Genomic DNA, 24,510 nt, shown 5'->3' on the forward strand with positions numbered 1-24,510 from the left:
AAACCTATTCGAAGAATGTTCTTCAAGAAGTTTTCTAAAGAAAACCTATTCGAAGAAGGTTCTTCAAGAAGTTTTCTAAAGAAAACATATTCGAAGAAGGTTCTTCGAAAAGTTTTCTGAAGAAACCATAATCGAAAAAGGTTCTTATGGAAGTTTTCTAAACACATGACCGAAGAATTTAGTTTGAATCTAAACTACTTACGTATACTATTCTCAATCGATGAATAGAAAGCATTTACCACAGCCGGGCGAGCATGTCTAATCCAATCGGTCTTATTCACGGGCAATCTCAACTTATTAAACGAATAATCCGTACCAAAGACATTCATCTTTAAGAACGATTCGAAATATTTATAAGGATCAATTTCCAATTTACGATAGTATTCCTCCAATTTATCATTATCCAACATCTCATCGGGATAGCCAATGTGGGTGGTCATCGATTGTAATTTGCGCTTGGCCTCCTGTTTTGTCATTTCATCCATCCATTGCACCTCGTCGAGAATTTGATTGAAGACACCGCGTATATTGTTGACCATTTCCAAGGCAATGGCTTTGGAGTCCTGTTTGAAATGTTTGCGCACATAGAGAGAGCCCACCGAAATCGCTAAACTATTTTTTTTATTTATTTAAGGGGTTTATTTATTGATTAAGAGAGTTCAGGAAATTGAGTATTGAGTAGTATTTATTAATTAATTGGTAACGTTTGATTTGTGAAGTAGTTATTTGGTGATTTATTTTTTAAGTTTTTAAGAACGTGTCGAGTTAAAATGGTGTTTTTTTAAAAGCGTTTAAAAGTGTATTTGGTTTTGAAAATTTTTGGAATTTTCAATTTGTAAATGATAAAAACGAGTGGCGTATGAAAATAAACGAAATAAAAAAAAAATATGGAAAAATAAATTATTAAATTTTAATGTTTTGTAGGTTAAGTTAAAAATGTTTTAAATCAATATTAAAAATTAATAACATAAATTCTTTAGCTAAATAAAAAAGTGAAATCTTAAGCAGCTAATATGACTTAAACCCATTTGTTTAAATATTTAATAAAAATTGTAATGATTATTATAAGACTAAGCTATTTCTATAAGTTAAATAAAACACAAATGTTGTTATTTAAATGAAGTATGTTTAAATATAGTTATAAATTCAAATGTGTTTTTGCTAATTAATTGCGGGAAAAGCTAGATTGTTGGAATGAGTTGATCTAAAACATGTTGAAGCAGCAGTTTTTTAATAATTTTGTATAGTAAATGGTTAAATTCTTCATATAGATTAGATTTGAAATAGTAGCGAATCGAAAAAGTTTAATAAGTTTACAAAACAAGCAAATAGTAACATGTAAAAATTCAATATTCGTACAATGTTGAAAACTTGAAAGCTTAATAATGAATATTGAATGTTTTAAAGCTCAACTTAAGTAAAATAAGCAAAAGCTTTACGACTTTTAAGAAACATATCTTAAAATCTTCTGCAATGACTTTGAAATGTTTAAAAGCTTAGAATGATTACACAGTATTGTGTTATTAGTCGAATATTTAAAAGCTTTTAATGATTTTTTTTAGAAACAAAAGGCATTTGATGTAAATTTTCATTATGAAAGTTGGAAAATTCTACTCCAGTTTACTTAATCAGCCGCCCTTAAAAAATGATAACTGAGAAAAATCAGCTGGGTAGATCTGAGAGTTTTGGAAACAAATCCGACAAATCGTTCTCGACTTATTCTGAAATATGTGTAGCCTAGTGTTATTAGCGAAATTTGCAAAAGCTATTCATGATTTTTCATTAGGATTATGATTTTTCTAAAGAAAATATGATCGAAGAAAGTTCTTCGAAAAGTTTTCTATAGAAAACATAATCGAAGAAAGTTCTTCGAAAAGTTTTCTATAGAAAACATAATCGAAGAAAGTTCTTCGAAAAGTTTTCTATAGAAAACATAATCGAAGAAAGTTCTTCGAAAAGTTTTCTATAGAAAACATAATCGAAGAAAGTTCTTCGAAAAGTTTTCTATAGAAAACATAATCGAAGAAGGTTCTTCGAAAAGTTTTCTATAGAAAACATGATCGAAGAAGGTTCTTCGAAAAGTTTTCTATAGAAAACATGATCGAAGAAGGTTCTTCGAAAAGTTTTCTATAGAAAACATGATCGAAGAAGGTTCTTCGAAAGGTTTTCTAAACAAAACATGATCGAAGAAGGTTCTTCGAAAGGTTTTCTAAAAAAAACATGATCGAAGAAGGTTCTTCGAAAGGTTTTCTAAACATGATCGAAGCAGGTTCTTCGAAAGGTTTTCTAAACTTGATCGAAGCAGGTTCTTCGAAAGGTTTTCTGAAGAAAACATGATCGAAGAAGGTTCTTCGAAAGGTTTTCTAAAGAAAACATGATCAAATAAGGTTCTTCGAAAGGTTTACTAAAGAAAACATGATCGAAGAAGGTTCTTCGAAAGGTTTTCTAAAGAAAACATGATCGAAGAAGGTTCTTCGAAAGGTTTTCTAAAGAAAACATGATCGAAGAAGGTTCTTCGAAAGGTTTTCTAAAGAAAACATGATCGAAGAAGGTTCTTCGAAAGGTTTTCTAAAGAAAACATGATCGAAGAAGGTTCTTCGAAAGGTTTTCTAAAGAAAACATGATCGGAGAAGGTTCTTCGAAAGGTTTTCTAAAGAAAACATGATCGAAGAAGGTTCTTCGAAAGGTTTTCTAAAAAAAACATGATCGAAGAAGGTTTTCTAAAAAAAAACATGATCGAAGGTTTTCTAAAAAAAACATGATCGAAGAAGGTTCTTCGAAAGGTTTTCTAAAGAAAACATGATCGAAGAAGGTTCTTCGAAAAGTTTTCTATAGAAAACATGATCGAAGAAGGTTCTTCGAAAAGTTTTCTATAGAAATCATGATCAAAGAAGGTTCTTCGAAAAGTTTTCCAAAGAAAACAACATCGAAGAAGGTCCATCGAAAAGTCTTCTAAAGTAAACATGATCGAAGAAGGTTCTTTGAACAGTTTTCTAAAAATATGATCGAAAAAGGTGCTTCAAAAAGTTTTCTAAACAAAACATGATCGAGTAGGTTCTTCGAACAGTTTACTAAACAAAACAGGATCGAAGTAAGTTCTTTGAACAGCTTTCTAAAGAAAACATAATCGAAGAAGTTTCTTTGAAAAGTTTTCAAAATAAAACATAATCGAAGAAGATTCTTCGAACACTTTTATTACGAAAATATATTCGAAGAAGGTTCTTCGAAAAGTTTTCTAAAGTAAATATGATCTTAGAAGGTTCTTCGAACAGGTTTCTAAAGAAAACATGATCGAAGAAAGTTCTTCGAAAATTATTCTAATGAAAAAGTTATTGAAGATTGTTCTCCTGCAGACAAATCGTTCTTTAGTTATGTATAGCCTGGTGTTATGAGCGAAATTTGTAAAAGCTTTTCATGATTTCCATTTAGGAATAGGCTCTTTATAAAGCTTTTGATGTAAATTTTGAAAATGACAGTTGGAAATTTCAACTCCCCTTTGATATATATAAATGGCAGCTATGAAGAGTTATGAAATTTCCAACTTATTTCTTTGATTGGTGTGATGAATATTCTGAATGTTCAAAATGTTATTAAACAACACAAAATTTCGAGGTTAATGAAATACAAAGTAACAAAAAAACAATAGTGTGAAGGCGAAACAAATAAAATTGTAAATAAAGAAAACATGGGAAGAAAATATAGTACTAAATACCCGAGTAAATCCTCGTCGGTATCACTGCTGTAAGAAAATAAAAGATATTAAGAAAAAAGAAAGAAAAATGAAAATAAAACAACTATTTGCACAAGTATTTAAAGAATATACAACAAAGAGAGTCACAGAGACAAAGACACTCTAAAACAGACAAAGAACAAGAGAACAAACACAAACAAAAAGGATAACAAACTACAAAACATAAATATGAAACTACCAGACAAAAGATAAACACAAAAAAAAATTCATAAATATCAAAAAATTAAACTCAAAACAAAGACTAAAATCTTTGCAAATTATTTAATATTTACCTGCCCGATGAAATATCCACACACTCCTTCCATCTGGCCTCTTGTTCCTGTCTACCCGACAATGCTGTGGCATATTGCAATTGTCTCTTGCGGAATTCTTCCGATAGGAAGGCCACCGAGAAGGCATGAATACGCCACATCATATAATTGGCTATGGCACGCTTATCGGTGCGTTTCAATAACTTCTCCAAATCCTCAAAGAAACTGGGCACTGACAAATTGATCATTTCATTCTCATCCACTTTCAGACCCTCCGGCAACAAAGCGTTGATGTAGTCCAACCACTGGACATAGGGATAGGCTTCTTGTAATTGTTTAATGGTTCGCAAATTGTATAAATCATTGGAGTTACGTCTTTTTTCATTGGGCCAGGAGATCTAAGGGAATAAATAAGACTTATTAGAATATTTCTTAATAGATTTAGCTTTTAAACTTACATTAGCCAAATCCATTTCAAATTGCAGAGATTCTCTTAATTCCTTTTTGGCTGTTTCCTTCTCAGCTCCAAACAGTACCGCCATATCCACCATGTAGTCGTAGTAGGCCGACACCAAAGTTTCATTGAGACCCTTAACCAAGTACTCACGACTTAAGCCAATGGAAGATTGATCCAACTAAAGGGCAAAACAGAATGAAATAGTTAATACAAGAGGTTCATGTCTATGCTAAAAACTATAATTTAAAACACTTTAAGAAGAAGGAACTTCGAAAAGTTTTCATCGAAGAAGGTTCTTCAAAACATTGTCTAAAGCAATCATAATCGAAGAAGGGTTTTTTAAAAATTTTCTAAAGAAATCATGGTCGAAGTAGGTTCTTCGAAAAGTTTTCTGAAGAAAACATCATCGAAGCAGGTTCTTCTTTGAAAAGTTATCTAAAGAAAACATCATCGAAGAAGGTTCTTTGGAAAGTTTTCTAACGAAAACATCAGCGAAGAAGGTTCTTCGAAAAGTTTTCTAACAAAAACATCATCGAAGAAGGTTCTTCGAAAGGTTTTCTAAAGAAAAGATCAACGAAGAAGGTTCTTCGAAAAGTTTTCTAAAGAAAATATCAACGAAGAAGGTTCTTCGAAAGGTTTTCTAAAGAAAACATCAACGAAGAAGGTTCTTCGAAAAGTTTTCTAAAGAAAACATCAGCGAAGAAGGTTTTCTAAAGAAAAAATCAACGAAGAAGGTTCTTCGAAAAGTTTTCTAAAGAAAACATCAACGATGAAGGTTCTTCGAAAAGTTTTCTAACGAAAACATCAGCGAAGAAGGTTTTCTAAAGAAAACATCAACGAAGAAGGTTCTTCGAAAGGTTTTCTAAAGAAAACATCAACGAAGAAGGTTCTTCGAAAGGTTTTCTAAAGAAAACATCAACGAAGAAGGTTCTTCGAAAGGTTTTCTAAAGAAAACATCAACGATGAAGGTTCTTCGAAAAGTTTTATAAAGAAATCATCAACGAAGAAGGTTCTTCGAAAAGTTTTCTAAAGAAAACATCAACGAAGAAGGTTCTTCGAAAAGTTTTCTAAAGAAAACATCAGCGAAGAAGGTTTTCTAAAGAAAACATCAACGAAGAAGGTTCTTCGAAAGGTTTTCTAAAGAAAACATCAACGAAGAAGGTTCTTCGAAAAGTTTTCTAAAGAAAACATGATCTAGGGTTCTTCAAAAGGTTTTCTAAAGAAAACATCATCGAAGAAGGTTCTTCGAAAGATTTTCTAAAGAAAACATCATCGAAGAAGGTTCTTCGAAAGATTTTCTAAAGAAAACATCATCGAAGAAGGTTCTTCGAAAAGTTTTCTAAAGAAAACATGATCTAGGGTTCTTCAAAAGGTTTTCTAAAGAAAACATCATCGAAGAAGGTTCTTCAAAAGGTTTTCTAAAGAAAACATCATCGAAGAAGGTTCTTCAAAAGGTTTTCTAAAGAAAACATCATCGAAGAAGGTTCTTCGAAAAGTTTTCTAAAGAAAACATCATCGAAGAAAGTTCTTCGAAATGTATTCTAAAGAAAACATAATCGTAGAAGGTTCTTCGTAAAGTTTTCTACAAGATCGACAAGGTTTTTATACACTTATATGATTTCCAAAAAGTTTATCAACTTAGATGTTTGTCATTTCCTTGATCTACTAAACAATTAATTAAAAACCTTATCCCAATTACCAACTTACATCAATAATACGCTTAGTGCTGTTCTTCAAATCCACACCAATTGAAAAGTCCACCACATAATCCATGCTGAAACCTAAACGTCTGAATTTCTTAACAGTTTCTTGCCAAGTCCACGAATTATCACTATCCCAGGAATCGCCCACAATAACTGGCCAGCCGCCCAAAGTTTTAGCAATTTGTTGAATAGGTTTGGGACCCAAGGTTTCAATTAAAGCTGCATGAAAAAAAAATAATAAAAATATTTACTAACTTCAACTAAAAGTGTCCTTTTAAACTCACTTTTATTCATGCAAGCCTTATACAAAGCATTGGGCAATCTGAAATGTTTGGGATCCGTTTCCGGCCTCTCCTCGGTGATAATATCCTTTAGTTGTTCCTGCAATTTATCCGATATCACCGAAAAGGTATTAACCGCCACCTTATCTTCCGGTATCTGGGTCTCATCTATGTAGGTGCCACAAGAGAATTGATAGAAATCATCACAGGGTTCTATTTCGGGTTTCATTTTACCCAACACCGCCGAAGCGGTGTGTATACACTCCGATGAGAGACAGACATCGGAGGGCCTGGAATCGGCGGGCAATGCCATGGTGGTTTTATCATCTTCAGGTACTTTGTTTTGTGTTGCCGCTGTATTGGTGCCGTGCAGGGCGAGAGCATTGTTGGCGGGGGTAGTGGTTTTGAGTTCTGAAAACAGTATGATTAAATATTAAACTTAATGGATTTAAAAGTTTATAATTTACCTTCAGCCATTTGATTTGTTAGCAAGACAAATACTAAACCGCTTACTAAACCAATTACCGCTATGCAAGCAAATACTGACACTAAAGTAAGACATCTTTCCAATGTTGTGCGTCTACGCCACCAATTTGGATTTCTAAAATGATAAGAAAAGAAAGATATTTTGATAAGTATAAGTATCATAAGTATATATAAAAGTGAGGAAATGAAATTATCTAAAACTTTAATTAAAAATTAAATTAAATCGTAGTCCTTAATGCAATAGCTTTTTAATTTAAAGTTAAAGTTTTAAACTATATTGAAAGTTTAAACTTGGTTTAATTAAAATCCCGATCAGACGATTAATCTTGGACAATTAAAAGATTAATCGTGAAGTGTTTACAAGTTTAAAACGAATTTTAATTGTGGCTTAACTATAAGCTAAATTTAATGATTAGCCTTGGTTTTAGAAGAACATTAATCGCGGGTTTATTTAACGTTTATATTGGTTGGCAAATTAATAATTTGAAGCTAAATTTAAAGATTAATATTGTTTTTTTAAGTTTTATCACGGATTTGTTAAGCGTTTATATTGAAGATTAATCGTGAGATTTCTTAAAGCCTTATTGAAGTATTATAAAAATAAATCATGGCTTTGTTTCAAATTATATTACTTGGTTTTATTAAATGCCCGAATCAAGAGATTAATCTCGGACAAATCCAAAATTTATCGTGAAGATTTATCAAGGAATGTTAGTTGTGGCTTGACTGTAAGCTAAATTTAAAGATTTGTCTTGGTTTTAGAAGAAGAAAAATTAGAATATTAATCTCGGTTTTATTTAATGTTTATATTGGTTGGCAAATTAAAGATTAATCATGGCTTAATTTGAATCTACATTTAATGTTTAGTATTGGTTTTATTGAAAGTTATATCACGGATTGGTTTAGCGTCTATATTGAAGATTAATCGTGAGATTTCTTAAAGCCCTAGTGAAAGATTATTCAAAATAAATCATGGCTTTGTTTTAAACTGTATTGAAAGATTAATCTAGCACAAATTAAAGATTAATCGTGAAGTGTTGAAAAGTTCTAATCGCTTATTAATTGTGGCTTAACTATAAGCAAAATTTAAGGATTTGTCTTGGTTTTAGAAGAAGGAAAATCAGAAGATTAATCTCGGTTTTATTTCATGTTTATATTGGTTGGCAAATTAAAGATTAATCGTGGCTTAATCTGAAGCAAAAGTTAAAGATTAATATTGGTTTTATTGGAAGTTTTATCGCGGATTTGTTTAACGTCTATATTGAAGATTAATCTAGGTAAATTAATGTTTAATCGTGGTTTGATTTGAAGCTAAATTTAAAGATTAATATTTAAACCAAGAAGGACCCCAATCATAAGATTAATCGAGGTTTTATTTAACTTCTATATTGAAGATTAATGGTGGCAAATTTCATGTCATGTGTAAAAATTAATCGTGGTTTAATTTGACTTAGTTTTAATGTCACCATAATCAGAAGTTTTCCTTTAATACTTTAACTATAAGCTAAATTTAGAGATTTGTCTTGATTTTAGACGAAGAAAAATTAGAATATTAATCGCGGTTTTATTTAATGTTTATATTGGCTGGCAAATTAAAGATTAATCATGGCTTAATTTGAATCTAAATTTAAAGTTTAGTATTGGTTTTATTGGAAATTTATCGCGGATTTGTTGACAGTCTACATTGAAGATTAATCTTGGCAAATTAAAGTTTAATCGTGGATTTGAAGCTAAAGATTATTAATTAAACCAAGATCACTGAAAGTAATGGTTGCTTAGTTTTAACCTCGAAAATGATTTTATTACCAGACTAATCGGAAGATTAATCGCACTTTCATTTAAATTCCATATTGAAGGTAAATCGTGGTAAATTAAAGATCAATCATACTATGTTTCTTGTCATATATGAAAATCAAATTGTGGTTTAGTTTGAAGCCAAATTTATAGGTTAATATTAATCTCAAGTGTAAAGTTTAATCTTGGTTTTATTAAATTAAAATTAAATACTGCCCCCAAGAATTCCGTGTTTAGTGCAGAAAGAAGTCAATCTATTTTTTTTTGCATAAATGTTGTAAGTCTCAATAAATGTTTAATTAAAATTAAGCTCTTTCTCATAATATTTGAAATACTTAAAAAAATATTGAAATTGTTTTAAAGAAAAGTTAAATAGCTTAAAATTTATGAAACAACTCAGTCAGTAAATTAATATTTTTTAACATTATTTTAATAAAATCATAAACAAACCGTTAAACAATTGTAATTTTTCGCACCTTTTTCAAACAATTTTACAAAAACTAAATATATGGCCCATACACATTGTTTAAATAACATACAAATAAAACATTTAAATGCCATTAATGAATGTTATAAAGACTTGCAAAACTAAATTTCAAAATTTAGCCACATTATTTACGCAAGTTTTAAACTTTAAATATTTGCACAAAGACAAAAAGAAACCAACACAAAACAAAAATATTATAACTACAAAGTTAATAAACCCTATAATTATTATTACAACCAACTACTTTAGAAACCATGGTTTTTTGCAAAAAAAATATCAGAGACCATAATGTTTTTTCTTGTGATATTTGATCATATTTTTTTTACTAATAAATGCGGTTGGTTGCTAGCCCCCCTCCCCCCTCCTTGTGAACCCCTGTGTTTCTGTTGCATATTAAGTTTTGCAGCTGGTAAGTAACCTCTGTTAGTGGTTAGTGTGGCACCAAATGCATCTCGTTTCAATGCAACTTTCAACAAGGCTTAGTTGCTTGCCTCTTGTGTCAGTGTGTTTAAACTTTAAAGAGGTGGCGTGGCATCTGCGTTAATGCATTTGATTTTATTTGATTAGTGCATATACATGAGGTTTGATTTTCAAACAAATGGAAACATTTTTTTTTATTACAATATTTTGTATCAATAAGCATGAGTTATTAGTTGAAAGAGAAAGGAAACTAATATAGAAATTAGTTGTATTAATGAATATGTTTAAATATGTAGTTATTTGTCATATGATATGACATTTATCTCTTGTCTGTTCAAAGTACAGAAAACTTAATACAATCTTTAAATCTTAATAATTCTTCCGGGTAATCATTGGTTTTAAATAGATTTCATATTTTGTTATATTTTAGCTTAAATTTTAGTTCTTTATAAATTTTATAAATTTAAAAAAAAAATTTTGTTTTTTTGATTTTTTTTTTAAATTTTATAATTTTTTTTTTAAATTTTATAAATTTTTTTTTTTTTAAATTTTTTTTTGGTGAAAAAAAAAAATTTGGTTTAAAAAATATTTTGATCCATTGTAGGTCCAACTTACTATGGTCTTATATTCGTCGTTGTAAACGTCTTTGAAATATCTATCATTAGATATCCATATTGTCTATATTAATGACTTAGTAATCCAGATATATGTAGATCAAAAATAGGTCTAAAATCGAGGTTCTCCTGGCTTTTTCCTCATATCTCAGCCATTTGTGGACCGATTTTGCTGATTTTAAATAGGAAACTTCTCGAAAGCATGTCTGACAGAATTATTAAAGATTTGGATCCCGAAGATATATAGGGTCTTCTGAAAATTGATTTCAACAAACAGACGGACATGGCTTAATCGACTCCGCTATCTATAAGGATCCAGAATATATCGATGGCTTAATATATAAAAGCCCTAACTCGTGTTTTTTTAAGTCGAGATTTTTTTGGCTAATTATGATATATGATAGGACCATTTATCGAAATAAACGGAAATGTGGACTTACAAAAAAAACACGAGTTAGGGCCTTTTTATATTAAGCCATCGATATATACTTTATAGCAGACATCGGCAGAGAGTAAAATTGCCTTTGCACACTAACACTACAAAGGTTTGTAAGAATGATTTCTTTTAATTTTTGTTGCCAATTACGTACGTGTGAAAGAAAATAAAACCAGAGAGCTCTTAAGGTGGCTCTTTGCCGATGTCTGCTTTATAGGGTCGGAAAATTATATTGTGGAAATTACAAACGGAATGACAAACTTATATATACCCTTCTCACGAAGGTGAAGGGTATAAAAAAGACCCGTGTCTCCCAGTTTTGCCCAAAGTCATGCACTTTTTTATGGACCCCCAAAGATTTGGGCTATCGGTGTAATTTTTGCAAAAAAGTGATAATTTTCTCACGCTCATATCTTGCAAACAGTTAGGAATTTTGATTTCCTCTCTGAGGCTAAGTTGTAGCCCTTGTCATAAAGAACAAAACTTGTGAACATATAAAATTAAAAAACCTTCATCTTCAAGATCAAAATCGCAAAAAACTTAAAAAAAACGAAATAAATTTAAAAATAATAATTTTTTTTAAGCTGCCTAAAAGTATGCTTTAGTTTATAATAATTCAATAGTTTACAGTCCAAAACACTTAAATCCTTTAGGTTTTTCTTACTAACTTACATCGACCTACCTAAACGTGGTTAACAATCATTCCTAGGAAGTTCATATATTCTAGAAAGTTGTTTACTGAGATCTTAGGTACATTTTTGTAGTTAATTGTTTTCTTGAATTTTGAACGGTTTGCTACCTATGTACCTGAATAGGGGAAAAAATGTAAAAAATCGAATTTTTTAAAGTTATTTGCGATTTTGATCTTGAAGATGAAGTTTTTTTGATTTTATATGTTCACAATTTTTGTTCTCTATGGCAAGGACTACAACTTTGCCTCAGAGAGTAAATCAAAATGCCGAACAGTTTGCATGATATGAGCCTGAGAAAATTATCACTTTTTTGCAAAAATGGCAACATTTTTGGAGGCCCATAAAAAAAGAAGTGCATAACTTTGGGTGGAAACTGGAAGACACTGGTCTATTTTTTTGGGTCTTTTATCACGTAGTGGTGTCCATATATGGTTATTTTATTTCGTGTTGTAATCTAACCTTGCCTTTAACTTTCTGATTAAGATTCTAATTAAACCACACATGACATAACATTTGCCACCATTAATCTACAATAAAGAAGTTAAATAAAACCTCGATTAATTGAGTTTAAATTAAGTCGAGGTTAAATATTTATATATCTTCAATATAGTGATTAAAGGAAACCTTCCGATTATGATTCTAATAAAACCTATACTAAACTTTAAATTTGAGATTAATATTAACCTATAAATTTGGCTTTAAATTAAACCACAATTAATGTTCATATATGACAAGAAACAAAGTACGATTAAACTTTAATTTACCACGATTTATCTTCAATATGGAATTTAAATAAAACTGCGATTAATCTAACGATTGGACTGGTAATAAAACCATTTTCAATCTTTAAAATAAGCTTAAAACTAAGCCACGATTAATATTTAACTGGCTGTGATTAAGCTTTAATATACTTAGTTGCGATTGTGTAATCTTGGTTTAAATATTAATCTTTAAATTAGTTTTAAATAAAACCATTATTAAACATTAATTTTCCTCTATAAATCTTCAATAAAAATCTTCAAATAAAACAAATCCGTAATAAATCTTCCAACAAAACCAATTAATTAATCTATAAATTTAGCTTCATTCAATTAATCATTAATTTTCAAACAATAATAACGTTAAATTAAACCGCGACTAAACTTCTGAGTTTTCTTCTTCTAAAACCAAGACAAATCTTTAAATTTAGTTTATAGTTAAGCCACAATTAATAAGCGTTTAGAACTTTTAAACACTACACGACTAATCTTTAATTTGTCCAAGTTTAATTTTTCAATATAGTTTAAAACAAAGACATGATTTATTTTTACAATCTTTCAATAAGGCTTTAAGAAATCTCAAGATTAATCTTCAATAGAGACGTTAAATAAATCCGCGATAAAACATGCAATAAAACAAGTATTAATCTTTAAATATAGCTTCAAATTAAGCCACGATTAATATTTAACTTGCTGTGTATTTGGTTTAAATATTAAACTTTAAATTTAGTTTCAAATCAAACCAAGATTAAACTTTAATTTGCCTAGATTAATCTTCAATATAGACGTTGAACAAATCCGTTAAAAAACTTCAAATAAAACCACAATTAATCTTTAGTTAGAAAACCAATATAAACGTTAAATTAAACCCCGACTAAACTTCGGATTTTTCTACATCTAAAACCAAGACAAATCCTTAAATTTAGCTTATAGTTAAGCCACAATTCATATTCGTTTAGAACTTATAAACACTTTATGATTAATCTTTAATTCGTCCGAGATTAATCGTCTGATCGGGCATTTAATAAAACCAAGTTTAATCTTTCAATATAGTTTAAAACAAAGCCTTGATTTATTTTGAATACTTATTCATAAAGCTTTAAGAAATCTCACGATTAATCTTCAATATAGATGCTAAACAAATCCGTAATAAAACTTCCAATAAAACAAAATATTAATCTATAAATTTAGCTTCAAATTAAGCCACGATTAGTATTTAACTTGCTGTATAATTGGTTTAAATATTAATCTTTAAATTTAGTTTCAAATAAAACCATGATTAAACATTAATTAGACCCGATAAATCTTCAATAGAGACGCTAAACAAATCCATAATAAAACTTCCAATAAAACCAATATTAATCTTTAAATTCAGCTTCAAATTAAGCCACAATTAATCTTTAATTAGCCAAGCAATAAAAACGTTTAATTAAACCGCGACTAAACTTCTGAGTTTTCTTCTTCTAAAATCAAGACAAATCTTTAAATTTAGTTTATTTTATTGATCACAATTGACCTATATAGGTACAATGGGCGTGGCACTTCCCATACGAAATAAAAATTTATTATTGCATATCTGGAGTACTATTATAGTGGGAGTATTCAAACTTAGTGTGAGCTATGGCAGAACAACGTTTACCGAGACAGCTAGTATGACTATAAAGACCCATTGTAGGCGTTCATATTGTTCAGGTTACGATGATTTTTGTCAAACAACCCGAATGTGAACAAAAGATCGTAAAAATACACACATTTCATTCAGTTGCTTGATGTTGTTGTAGATATTTTATTTTTTACTCAAAAAAGCACACAAATTAAATGCCTTTATTTGCCTACCAATGATAAAGACCAACAATTCAAGCTTTATATGACAATGTACCCTTTAAAACAAAAACCGCGTTCAAAAGATACGCCATCTATTGTAAATCCAGCATTTTTAAGTCATACACCCAATAAAAAAATATCCGTTATGGATGCATTTGTTTTTCAGCAAACACATGTGTTTGTTGTCTGAAATCCAAATGTGGCAATTCGCTTTATCGCTTAATGTCAACTGTCAAAGTCTTTCTCTTTTTTGGTTGGCAACACTTTACTGTACAAATGATGGCAAATTTAAAACTAGCTTGAATTTTGTTAAGCCCTTTGTTTAGTTTTAATAATATTTGAATTCGCTGGCTATTTCTATTAACTTTATTAAATATAATTGATTATTTCTTTATAGTTTTTTTTTTTATTTATTTTCAAACCTAAACATAAATCATTGAATTGAATAATTGCAAAAATTTCATACATTAATGATTTCAGATTCAAATTCTTTATTATTAATCTACTCAACACCCATCATTTATTTATTTGTGTATTTTATTTGGTTGGTTAATAATTTATTTTAAATTATTTTAATAACAATTATTACTCAATAAACAAAAAAAACATAACAATTAAATTGCTGTTAGTTTTTTATTTGTTTTTCTGTTCTAACAAACAATTTTAAAATAAAAGTGAAAATCAGTTCAAGGTTTTAGAACTAAAAAAATTTTAAAAACATTCAATACAGTTTTTCTAAACTATGTATAGGTATTTATTATTGTTGTTACGAAATTAAACAAAGTCTAAAAAATACAAAAAACAACTTTTAATACTAAGCTGTGGTATGACAAGCCTTTTTTTTGGCTGTTTCCAAGTCATTATTTGAGTTAATGTTGCTTTACAAATTTCATTTTAGAATTCTAAAAATTGACATAAATTTTGGAAAAAAAAAGAATTTATGTATTTATGTAAATTGTTTTTAAATAATTTAAATAAACTGTTTTGAGGTTTTTTTGGGGGAAATTACTTTTTATTTTATTGTATTAAATACTTGTGTTTATTTTAATAATTTCTTTGTCTTGTTTTATAGTATAAAATTTATAGCAAGAAAAATCAATATTATTTTTATTTGTTTTCAATATTTTGGGTCAAGTATTTGGTTTATCTTATGCGTATATTGTTGAGTCTATTGTTCAAGGTAGTCAGTCTATACTTGTGGTTCAAAATATTTATACAAGTGACAGTGAGTGACATACATTAAGAGGTAGTTTTTTTTTATTTTTTTGTATCAAACTAAATAAAGGACCAATTTTTGTTAACATATTAAAAATATGTTTGTTATTACTTTTAAGTAGATTTGGCATAATTTAGTATATCATATATTTTAATTGTAAAGATATTTTAAATATGAAATTTTTATGTTTTTTTTAAGTTTATTTTGATATAAAAAATCTTTAAAATTTTTCGGTTCGAAGGACCATTTTTTAAAAACATCAAATGAAGCTACACATCAAGGAAAAAGCTTTTTATGATAAAACAGAGCATTATTTGTTTTAATATGTATTTTGTGGGCTTGTTAAGATTTATTTTGAACATTTTAATTATAAATATTTTAGAAATATTTTTTTAAAGCGGTTGACATAGAATCCAATCATTATCGAAATCGGTTTTGAAAATGACAGAAAAAGTATATTGGTCTCGTGAAATCGAAAGTTATTGGTTTTATATTCGATCTAGAATTAAATTCTTTATTGATTAAACATAAAATTACATTGGATTTCATAAGTCAAATATACCTTTTTGTTGTTTTCAAAACCGATTCCGATTCCGACAATGATTTGATTTTATGACAACCCCGACTATAAAATAAATAATTTTCCTGATTTTTTTGGTTCGAAGGACCATTTTTGCAGATGTTCATATGAAGTCAAAGGAAATGTTTTTTAAGTTGAAATAGAACAATATTAGTTATAATGAAGTTTTTATAGCTTTGTTATTTAAACGATCGATTTAATCGATTTAAAACAACAATTAAATTTTTTCGTTTTGAAGAACCACTTGCATGAACTTTTTAACAGCAAAGATTTTTGAAATATTTCTAGCTAACGATGAGGTGAACATTCTTTAATTATAAATAATTAATAATTTCTTTAATTTTGCTGTGTTTTTTTTTAATTTTGCTCCTGATTTTTAAGGTTCGAAGGACCATTTTTCAAAATTATCGGATGAAGACAAGGAAATGTAAAATTTGTATAGCAATATTTGTTTTAATGAAGTTTTCATTGATTTGATAAGATTTATTTTTATTTAGAACAAATATTAAAATTTTTCAATTCGAAGGACCATTTCCATAAAAATTTTAATTTGAAAGATTTTAGAAATATTTCGAGCTTATGAAAAGGGGTTGAGGATTTCTTAACTATAAATAAATAAGTTGATTAATTTGTCTGGTTTTTGCAGATTTTTAAGGTTCGTAGGATCATTTTTGAAAATGTAAAAAAAGAAAATGATAAAAAAAATATGTTTAAAATATTGCAATATTTGTTTTAACAAAGTTTTTATGGCTTTGTTATGATTTAAAACATACTTTAAAATTGTTAGGTTCGAAGGACCATTTGGAAATATTTCGAGCTAACTAAGAGGACTTGTGGATTCTTTAAATATAAAATAAACAATTTGTTTAAACTTTTAAACTTTATCTGATTTTTACGGTTCGAAGCACCATTTTTGAATATTTTAATCATAAAGGAAGACGCATTTTAAGGTAAAACAGAGAAATATATATATAAAAAGCATTTGTATGTTAAAATATAGCAATATTTGTTTATTTGAAGTTGTTATGGTTTTGTTAAAATTTATTTTGTTTTGAAACAAACTTTAAAAATTTTCAGTTCGTATGACCATTTCCATAATATTTCGAGCTTATGAAGGGGGCTTGAGGATTTCTTAACTATAAAATAAATAATTTGATTAAATTGTCTGGTTTTTGCCGATTTTTAAGGTTCGAAGGACCATTTTTTGAAAATAAGGAAAATGGAAATGTAAAAAGCATTTTCATGTTAAAATATAGCAATATTAGTTTAAATGAAGTTTTTATTGATTTGTAAAGATTTATTGTGATTTAAAATAAACTTTACGGTCCGAAGGACCATTTTTGAAAATGTTCAGAAGAAGACAAGAATAAAGGAAATGTAAAAAGTATTTTTATGTTAGCAATACTTGTTTTAATGAAATTGTTGTCTTTGTTAAGATTTATTTTGATTTAAAACAAACTTTAAAATTTTTCGGTTCGAAGGACCATTTGAATGAAAATTTTAATTGCAACGATTTTTCAAATATTTCCAGCTAACGAAGATGTGAGGATTCTTTAATTATAAAATAAATAATTTGTTTAATTTACCTGTGTTCTTTTAAATTTTTTCCTGATTTTTACGATTCGAAGGACCATTTTTTAAAATGTTGATCATAAAGGAGGAAGCATTTTTTAAAATGTTCATATGAAGCTATGGATCTGGTAAGGTAAAACAGAGCAATATTAAGGTGAAACAGAACAAATTTCTCAGTTCGAAAGACCATTGAAAATTTTAATTCGAAGATTTTAGAAATATTTTTTGCTGGCTTGAGGGTTTTTAACTATAAAATAAATATTTCGTTTAATTTAGATGTATCCTTTTAAATTTCTTCCTGATTTTTACGGTTCGAAGGACCATTTTTGAAAATGTTGATCGTAAAGAAAGTAGAATTTTAAGGTAAAACAGAGCAATATTTGTTTTAATGTAGTTTTTATGGCTTTGTTTATATTTAGTTTGATTTAAAACCAATTTTTAAGATTTTTTGGTTCGAAGGACAATTTTTGAACATTATCATATGAGGCTACGCATCAATTTTAAGGCAAAATAGAGCAATATTTGTTTTAATGGAGTTCTTTTGCTAGTTTCTTAAGCTTTATTTCGATTTAAAATAAACTTTAACATTTTTCGGTTCGAAGGACCATTTGCATGAAAATCTTAATTGCAAAGATTTTTGAAATATTTCGAGCTATCGAAGAGATGTGGATTCTTTAATTATAAAATAAATAATTTTTTTATTATTGCTGTGCTCTTTTAAACTTTTTCCTGATTTTTTACGGTTCGAAGGACCATTTTTGTAAATGTTGATAATAAAGGAAGAAGCATTTTAAGGCAAAAGAGAGCAATATTTGTTTAAATGAGGACTTGAGGAAAAGAGGACTTGAGGATTTCTTAACTATATAATAAATAATTTGATTAAATTGTCTGGTTTTTGCCGATTTTTAAGGTTCGAAGGACCATTTTTTAAAATGTGAAGACAAGGAAAAATGAAATGTAAAAATAATTTGTATGTTAAAATATAGCAATATTTGTTTTAATGAAATTTTTATAGATTTGTTAAGATTTATTTTTATTTAAAACAAACTTTTAAAATTATTTGGTTCGAAGGACCATTTGCCCGAAAATTGTAATTGCAAAGATTTTTTAAATAGTTTGAGCTAACAAAGAGGGTTTGAGAATTTGTTAACTATAAAAAAAAATAATTTGTTTAATTTTGCTTTAATATTTCAAATGTTTACCTAAATTTTATGGTTCGAAGGACCATTTTTTTGAAAAGGCAAACAAAAAGGATATGTAAAAAGCATTTTTAAGTTAAAACAGAGCAATATTTATTTTAATGAATTAAGAGTTATATTGATTTAAAACCAACTTTAACATATTTCGGTTCGAAGGACCATATTTGATAATGATCATATGAAGTTGTGGATCAAGCAAAACGTATTTTTTTACGAAAATAAAACTAATTTAAACAGATTCAAAACCCTGGTTGTTTCTTTTTCAACTATTGATTTAAAACCAACTTTAACATATTTCGGTTCGAAGGACCATATTTGATAATGATCATATGAAGTTGTGGATCAAGCAAAACGTATTTTTTTTACGAAAATAAAACTAATTTAAACAGATTCAAAACCCTGGTTGTTTCTTTTTCAACTATTTTAAACCTATAGCTCAGCTTTGACTCATAACTGCCAAATTTTATGATTTCAAATCTTTCTTTACCTTTTCAAATAATATTGTTATCTATCAATATACATAGTTGCTATATGTAAGATAATGTTTGCTTAACAATTGCGTTGTTAACTTTTGTTATACAATTTTCAAGTAAAAACATCACATCTTCTCATTTTTTTTCTGTTTGTCTCGACTGACTTGTTTGATTTCTTTGACTATGACTGACTAACGGCATCAATGTTTGGATCGGTCGCTTGATCGTGAGTTGACTTAAGCGACTGTAAACATGATAACATGTTTTATCTATCAACTGTCTAAGAAATTTATTAGTGTTTCTTTATTTTTTGCACTTTTTTTAAAAAAATAAATAAATATTTTAATTGTTAGCTTCCTTTCGCTTTTACAAAAATATAAAAATATAAAGTATTAAACTAAAAAGAGAGATTTAAAGAAAATTTAAAAATAAGCTGTATAAATTAATAAAAAAATATGAATAATAATTAAGTTATTATTGTTATTTTTATACTATTTGTTTTTGGTTTTTAAATAGCTGCCATGATTTTAATTAAATTGCGTGTTTAAAATTTTAGTGTTTGTTTTTTTTTTGTTTCGTTAAATTAATGGATTAGTGTTGCTCAAAATGTTATTAAAAATAAAAGGTAATTGTTTACAGTTGAAGAGTTAACTAAGTAATTTAATAGTTAGTACATATTTGTAATTAAATAAATAATTTTCTATGAAAAGTCATTTAATGTGACCTTTATATCAGTAAACTCTTAATTACTCTCTAAATATAATCATAATAAATGATCTTGCTTTAGAGATCGTTAAGATAAATTTGTAGAACATCTTTTTTTAATCCCTGTTTAGAATAATATTGATATTCTGAACAAAATATTTGTTGATCATCTTGAGATGATCTTATTTTATTTAATTATTCTTCAATGTCAAGTTCTGAATCCCGCATATTTATGATTTCGATAGTTTAGAATTTCTTATTCTCAATAAACATTTCTTAACTTTCCTCTAAACATTTGTTAATTAAAGAAAATTTAAATTTCCAACCCCCTTAAATTTTTCAATGTCAACTACTTCTACAATGTTGGGCGGATCATAAAGGTATCATTTTTATTAGGTATATAAATTTAAAAAAAAAATATAAAGAAAACAATCACACAGACAAAATAAACCTATTAAAAGTTCATTAAGTTTAACAATCTCGTAATTTTTTTGTGGTTCAACAACAGATTAAATGACAAACAGACGATAAAAACCCTCTAATGAACAGACAAATAGAGACAGACTGTCTTTACATATTTGTTTGTTTGAATTGCATTTACATTTTGTGTAATCGCGCGCTTGTACTTGATTTAAAAACATAAATTTAAATTAAGACAATATTTCATTTACACAAACACAAATACAAATACACAAACAACAACTACAAATTGCCACTACAAAGTATTTGTTTAAATGAACTGCTTTTAATTAATATTTAAAAGAATAAGAAAACAAATTGTTAATGTCTGGCAAAAAAAAAATAAAATAAAAACTAAAACTATTTATTACGAAAGGAAAATGCTTATAAATTTTAGTATTACAAACACATTGACACACTGGCAATTTTGCTGTAAATTATAAATAAAAATTGTTTTGATTTTATTTTATTTCCAACCACCAGCTCAACCACCAGTGTTATTTATTGATGAAAATAAATGTTATTAAAATTGTCTGAAAATTGTTTATTTTCGTTTGCTTTTTTTTCTTGTTACGGAAACTTATGTAAATCGTTTATTTTCCTTTTAGTTTTTCATATACACAGCAACATTTTTGCGTTTAAGTAATGCAAATTAAATCTGGCACCATTCAGTTCAATTCAATTCAATTTGAAATCATTTCCTTCCGGTTTTGTTTGTTTGGTTTCTTTTTTATTGCCAACTAAATCAAACAAAATGGTTGGCATCTCTAAATCAACTAAATGCCGTTACCTCTAGTAAATGAGAAAGTATGTATAAGAAGAGGAGCAGAGAGAGAGAGAAAGGGACAGAGAGAAGAGTTGTTATAATAAATAAAAACACTTGAATATAAAATGGCGGCTTACGGTTTAGATTATTTAATTTAAGATCAATGAAAATGCTATATTATAAGTTGAAGTTTTAAAATAAGAAATTGAAATTCATTGATGCAAATTTAAAATATTTGCATATTGTAGAATTCCATAAAAGAAATGTTTAGTAATTTATTTCACTTTAAAAAAACATATATACATTTAATTTAACCAGTGATAAACCTATTGTATATCAATATATAGGAAATATTTTCTTAATTTAAAAAAAAAATATTCAAAATTTTATTATTCGAAAAATTAAAAAAGACTTTTGTTAAAAAAGACAAAAAAATTGAACAAAATCTTACTTTAAGATAAATTTATTTCATATTTTATTAAAGAATGCAAGACATATTATATATCAATGTATAACAAATTTTCTTTCCTTTTCAAAATTGATTTAAAATTTTAATATTTAAAAGTTCCTAAAAAATGTTTCTTTAAAAACAAAAAAGTAAAATTGAGGAGCCACATAACAAAAAGTAGTTTTTCGATTTTTTTTACAAATTGATTTTTTTGGTATTTTTATAATATTTGGGTTGAAATAGTCTAGAAAAAATAAATTTTCCAAAATTATTAAATTTTCAAAAAAGTACCTTTTGTTCTGCGGCTCCTCAATTATACTTTTTACTTCAAGCTCAATTTATTTCTTATAAAGCAAAGAAAACTAAGGCATGTTTTATATCAATAAATCAGAAATTTTGTCTATTTTTTAAAAATGTATACACCATTTTAATATTTTAAAATTCATAAAACATTTTAGTAAAAAACAACTAAGAGAGCTATATTCGACTGTGCCGAATTTTATATACCCTTCACCAAAATATACTTTAAAATAAAAATTTTAAATATTTTTAGGTAAACAAAATTTAGTTTTTTTTCCAGTTGTTTTTTCGAAATTGTTTTTTAAATTTTTTTTTTTTTAAATTTAATTTTTTTTTTAATATTTAGTGAAAAAAATTTTGGTGAAAAAAAAAAAATCGGGTTGTAATTGTAGGTCCAACTTACTATAGTCATATATACGTCGTTGCACAGGTCTTTGAAATATGTATCATTAGATATCCATATTGTCTATATTAATGATTTAGTAATCCAGATATGGGTCAAAAATAGGTCAAAAATCGAGGTTGTCCTGGTTTTTTCCTTATATCTCAGCCATTTGTGGACCGATTTTCCGGAAGAATTTCGGAGATATTGATGTATCATTCGTGTATGTAAGTTATTTGGGGGCTTCAGAAAGTTGATTTCAACACACAGACGGACAGACGGACATGGCTATATCGACTCCGCTATCTATAACGATTCAGAATATATATACTTGCCATTCATGGTGAAGGGTATAATAAACAAGTAAGAGTGTTATTTTTGACTGTGGCGAATCTTATATACCCTTCACCAAAGTATACCTGAAGATAAACCTTAAAAACTATTGTTTGGTCAAGAAAATTTTATGAAAAAAAATTTTGGTGAAAAAAAAAATTGGGTTAAAAAATATTTTTTCCGGTTTTGACTCATTATAAGTCTGAATTACTATATACGTCATGGGAAAGGCCTTTGAAATATCTATCATTAGATATTCATTTTGTCAATATTAATGACTTAGTATCCAAATACATATACAAAATATTTCAAAGAAATAGATAAAAAAAATAGGTCATGGTTTTTTGCTTATAGCTCAGCCATTTGTTGGCCGATTTTCTCGATTTTAAATAGTAACCGAACCTGAACTATAGCGGATATATTAATGTATAAATCATGTATGTAACTTATTTGGGGGCTAGACTTTAATAATGTAAAATTAAATTCAGTATGATTTATTTCAGATTTTTTTTAATTATCTCAATAAATCATGATTTAATAGATAATTTTCTTAATGTTTACTCATTAAGTTTGTTTACTTCATAAATATTACAATGTTTCATATGTTTTCTATTCAAAACCTTTAAAATTGTTCACCTAATTTTGTCTGAAAAAAACATATTAAGAATTTTCTTATAAAACACCTTAATTAATATTAATCATACGCCCTCATGTAGGAAATTTTTAAATAATGAAAATTTTATAGTTTTAAGCCAAAATTAAAATATTTTTTTATAATAAATAACAACCTAAAGTCTTAAGTTTTACAAAAGCATGAAATTTACAGAAACAATTTTTTTTTGGAGGAAATTTGTTCCTTTTAAATTTTTTAAAAAAATAAAAATCTTATAAACATGTTTAAATAATTAATAATTAAATCATTGACATTGAATTATTAATTTCATAAAAACATTTTATAAATTCATAGTTTTTTTTTTGTAAAAATGGATAATTTTTTATTTATAATTGTTTACATATCATCATTTAATTGATTATTTTCTTAATATTCACCCTATAAATTTGTTAATGATGTATACATTAGAATGTTTGATATGTTTTCTTTAAGAATCCTTTGAAATTTGTCACCTAATTTCCTTTACAAAAAAGTTATTAAGGATTTTCTAATAAAACTCCTGAATTATTATTAATCATACGCCTTCATGTATGAAAATTTTAAAAATTGAAAATTTTATAGTTTTAAGCCAAAAGCTAAATATATTTTTAAGGCATTTTATAGCCTAAGGTCTTTAGTTTTAAAATATTAAATAAATATAAAGAAAAAATATTTTTTTCAAAGAAATTTTTTCATTTAAAATTTTTCTAAATTTTTTTAAATAAAATTTTATTTAAAGTGACTACATTATTAAGCAATTGCTTACATTAGCATCAATTTATCGAGGTAAATTGTTGATTTCATTCTTTGCGGCAAAATTCTTGAACAAAATTTTGTAAAATTAAAGTTTTATTGTAAAAATTCAAAAATTTTGGATTTATTTTTGATGATTTTTTATTACTCTTTAATTTAGTTTATGATATACATTTTACATGGTTTGATATGTTTTCTTTACGAATTCCTTGGAATTTTTCAACTACTTTTGCAGATAGAAAAATTATTAACGATTTTCTAACAAAACTTCTGAATTAATATTAATTATAGGCCTCTTGTAGGAAAATTTAAAATAATTAAAATCTTGTAGTTTTAAGCCAAACAGAAAATAGTTTTTTAATGTAAACGATAGTCTTATGTTTTTAGTTTAATAACATAATGTAATTTACAAAAAAAATATTGTTTGAAATTTTTCAGATTTTTTAAAAAATAAAAAAAATTATTTTTTAATAAATTTATTCTTAATTTTCACTCTATAAATTTGTTAATGATGTATACATTAGAATGTTTGATATATTTTCTTTAAGAATCCTTTGAAATTGTTCATCTAATTTTCTTTACAAAAAAGTTATTAATGATTTTCTGAAAAAACTCCTGAATTAATATTAATCATACGCCCTCATATAGGAAAATTTAAAATAATGAAAATTTTATAGTTTTAAGCCAAACAGAAAATAGTTTTTTAATGTAAACGATA

At 27.0% G+C, this 24,510-nt stretch overlaps 1 protein-coding gene across 2 annotated transcripts in view; it reads right to left on the bottom strand.

The window, feature by feature from the left end:
- The window catches only part of Nep2 (Neprilysin 2), a 67,200-nt gene that overhangs the window by 1,826 nt on the left and 40,864 nt on the right, over nt 1-24,510 (bottom strand). Inside the window, exons 3-9 of one of the 2 annotated variants that reach the window (XM_065499141.1) lie at nt 6,911-7,044; nt 6,447-6,854; nt 6,167-6,381; nt 4,461-4,637; nt 4,024-4,400; nt 3,713-3,739; nt 203-612 (exon numbers count right to left, since the gene is read on the bottom strand). In XM_065499141.1, the coding sequence (XP_065355213.1) occupies nt 203-612; nt 3,713-3,739; nt 4,024-4,400; nt 4,461-4,637; nt 6,167-6,381; nt 6,447-6,854; nt 6,911-7,044 (1,748 nt within the window). The remainder of the gene's footprint in view (nt 1-202; nt 613-3,712; nt 3,740-4,023; nt 4,401-4,460; nt 4,638-6,166; nt 6,382-6,446; nt 6,855-6,910; nt 7,045-24,510) is intronic. The other variant, XM_065499142.1, reaches the window with a different exon arrangement.

Source organism: Calliphora vicina, chromosome 1 (assembly GCF_958450345.1).
Source record: "Calliphora vicina chromosome 1, idCalVici1.1, whole genome shotgun sequence".
NCBI classification, from domain to species: domain Eukaryota; kingdom Metazoa; phylum Arthropoda; class Insecta; order Diptera; family Calliphoridae; genus Calliphora; species Calliphora vicina.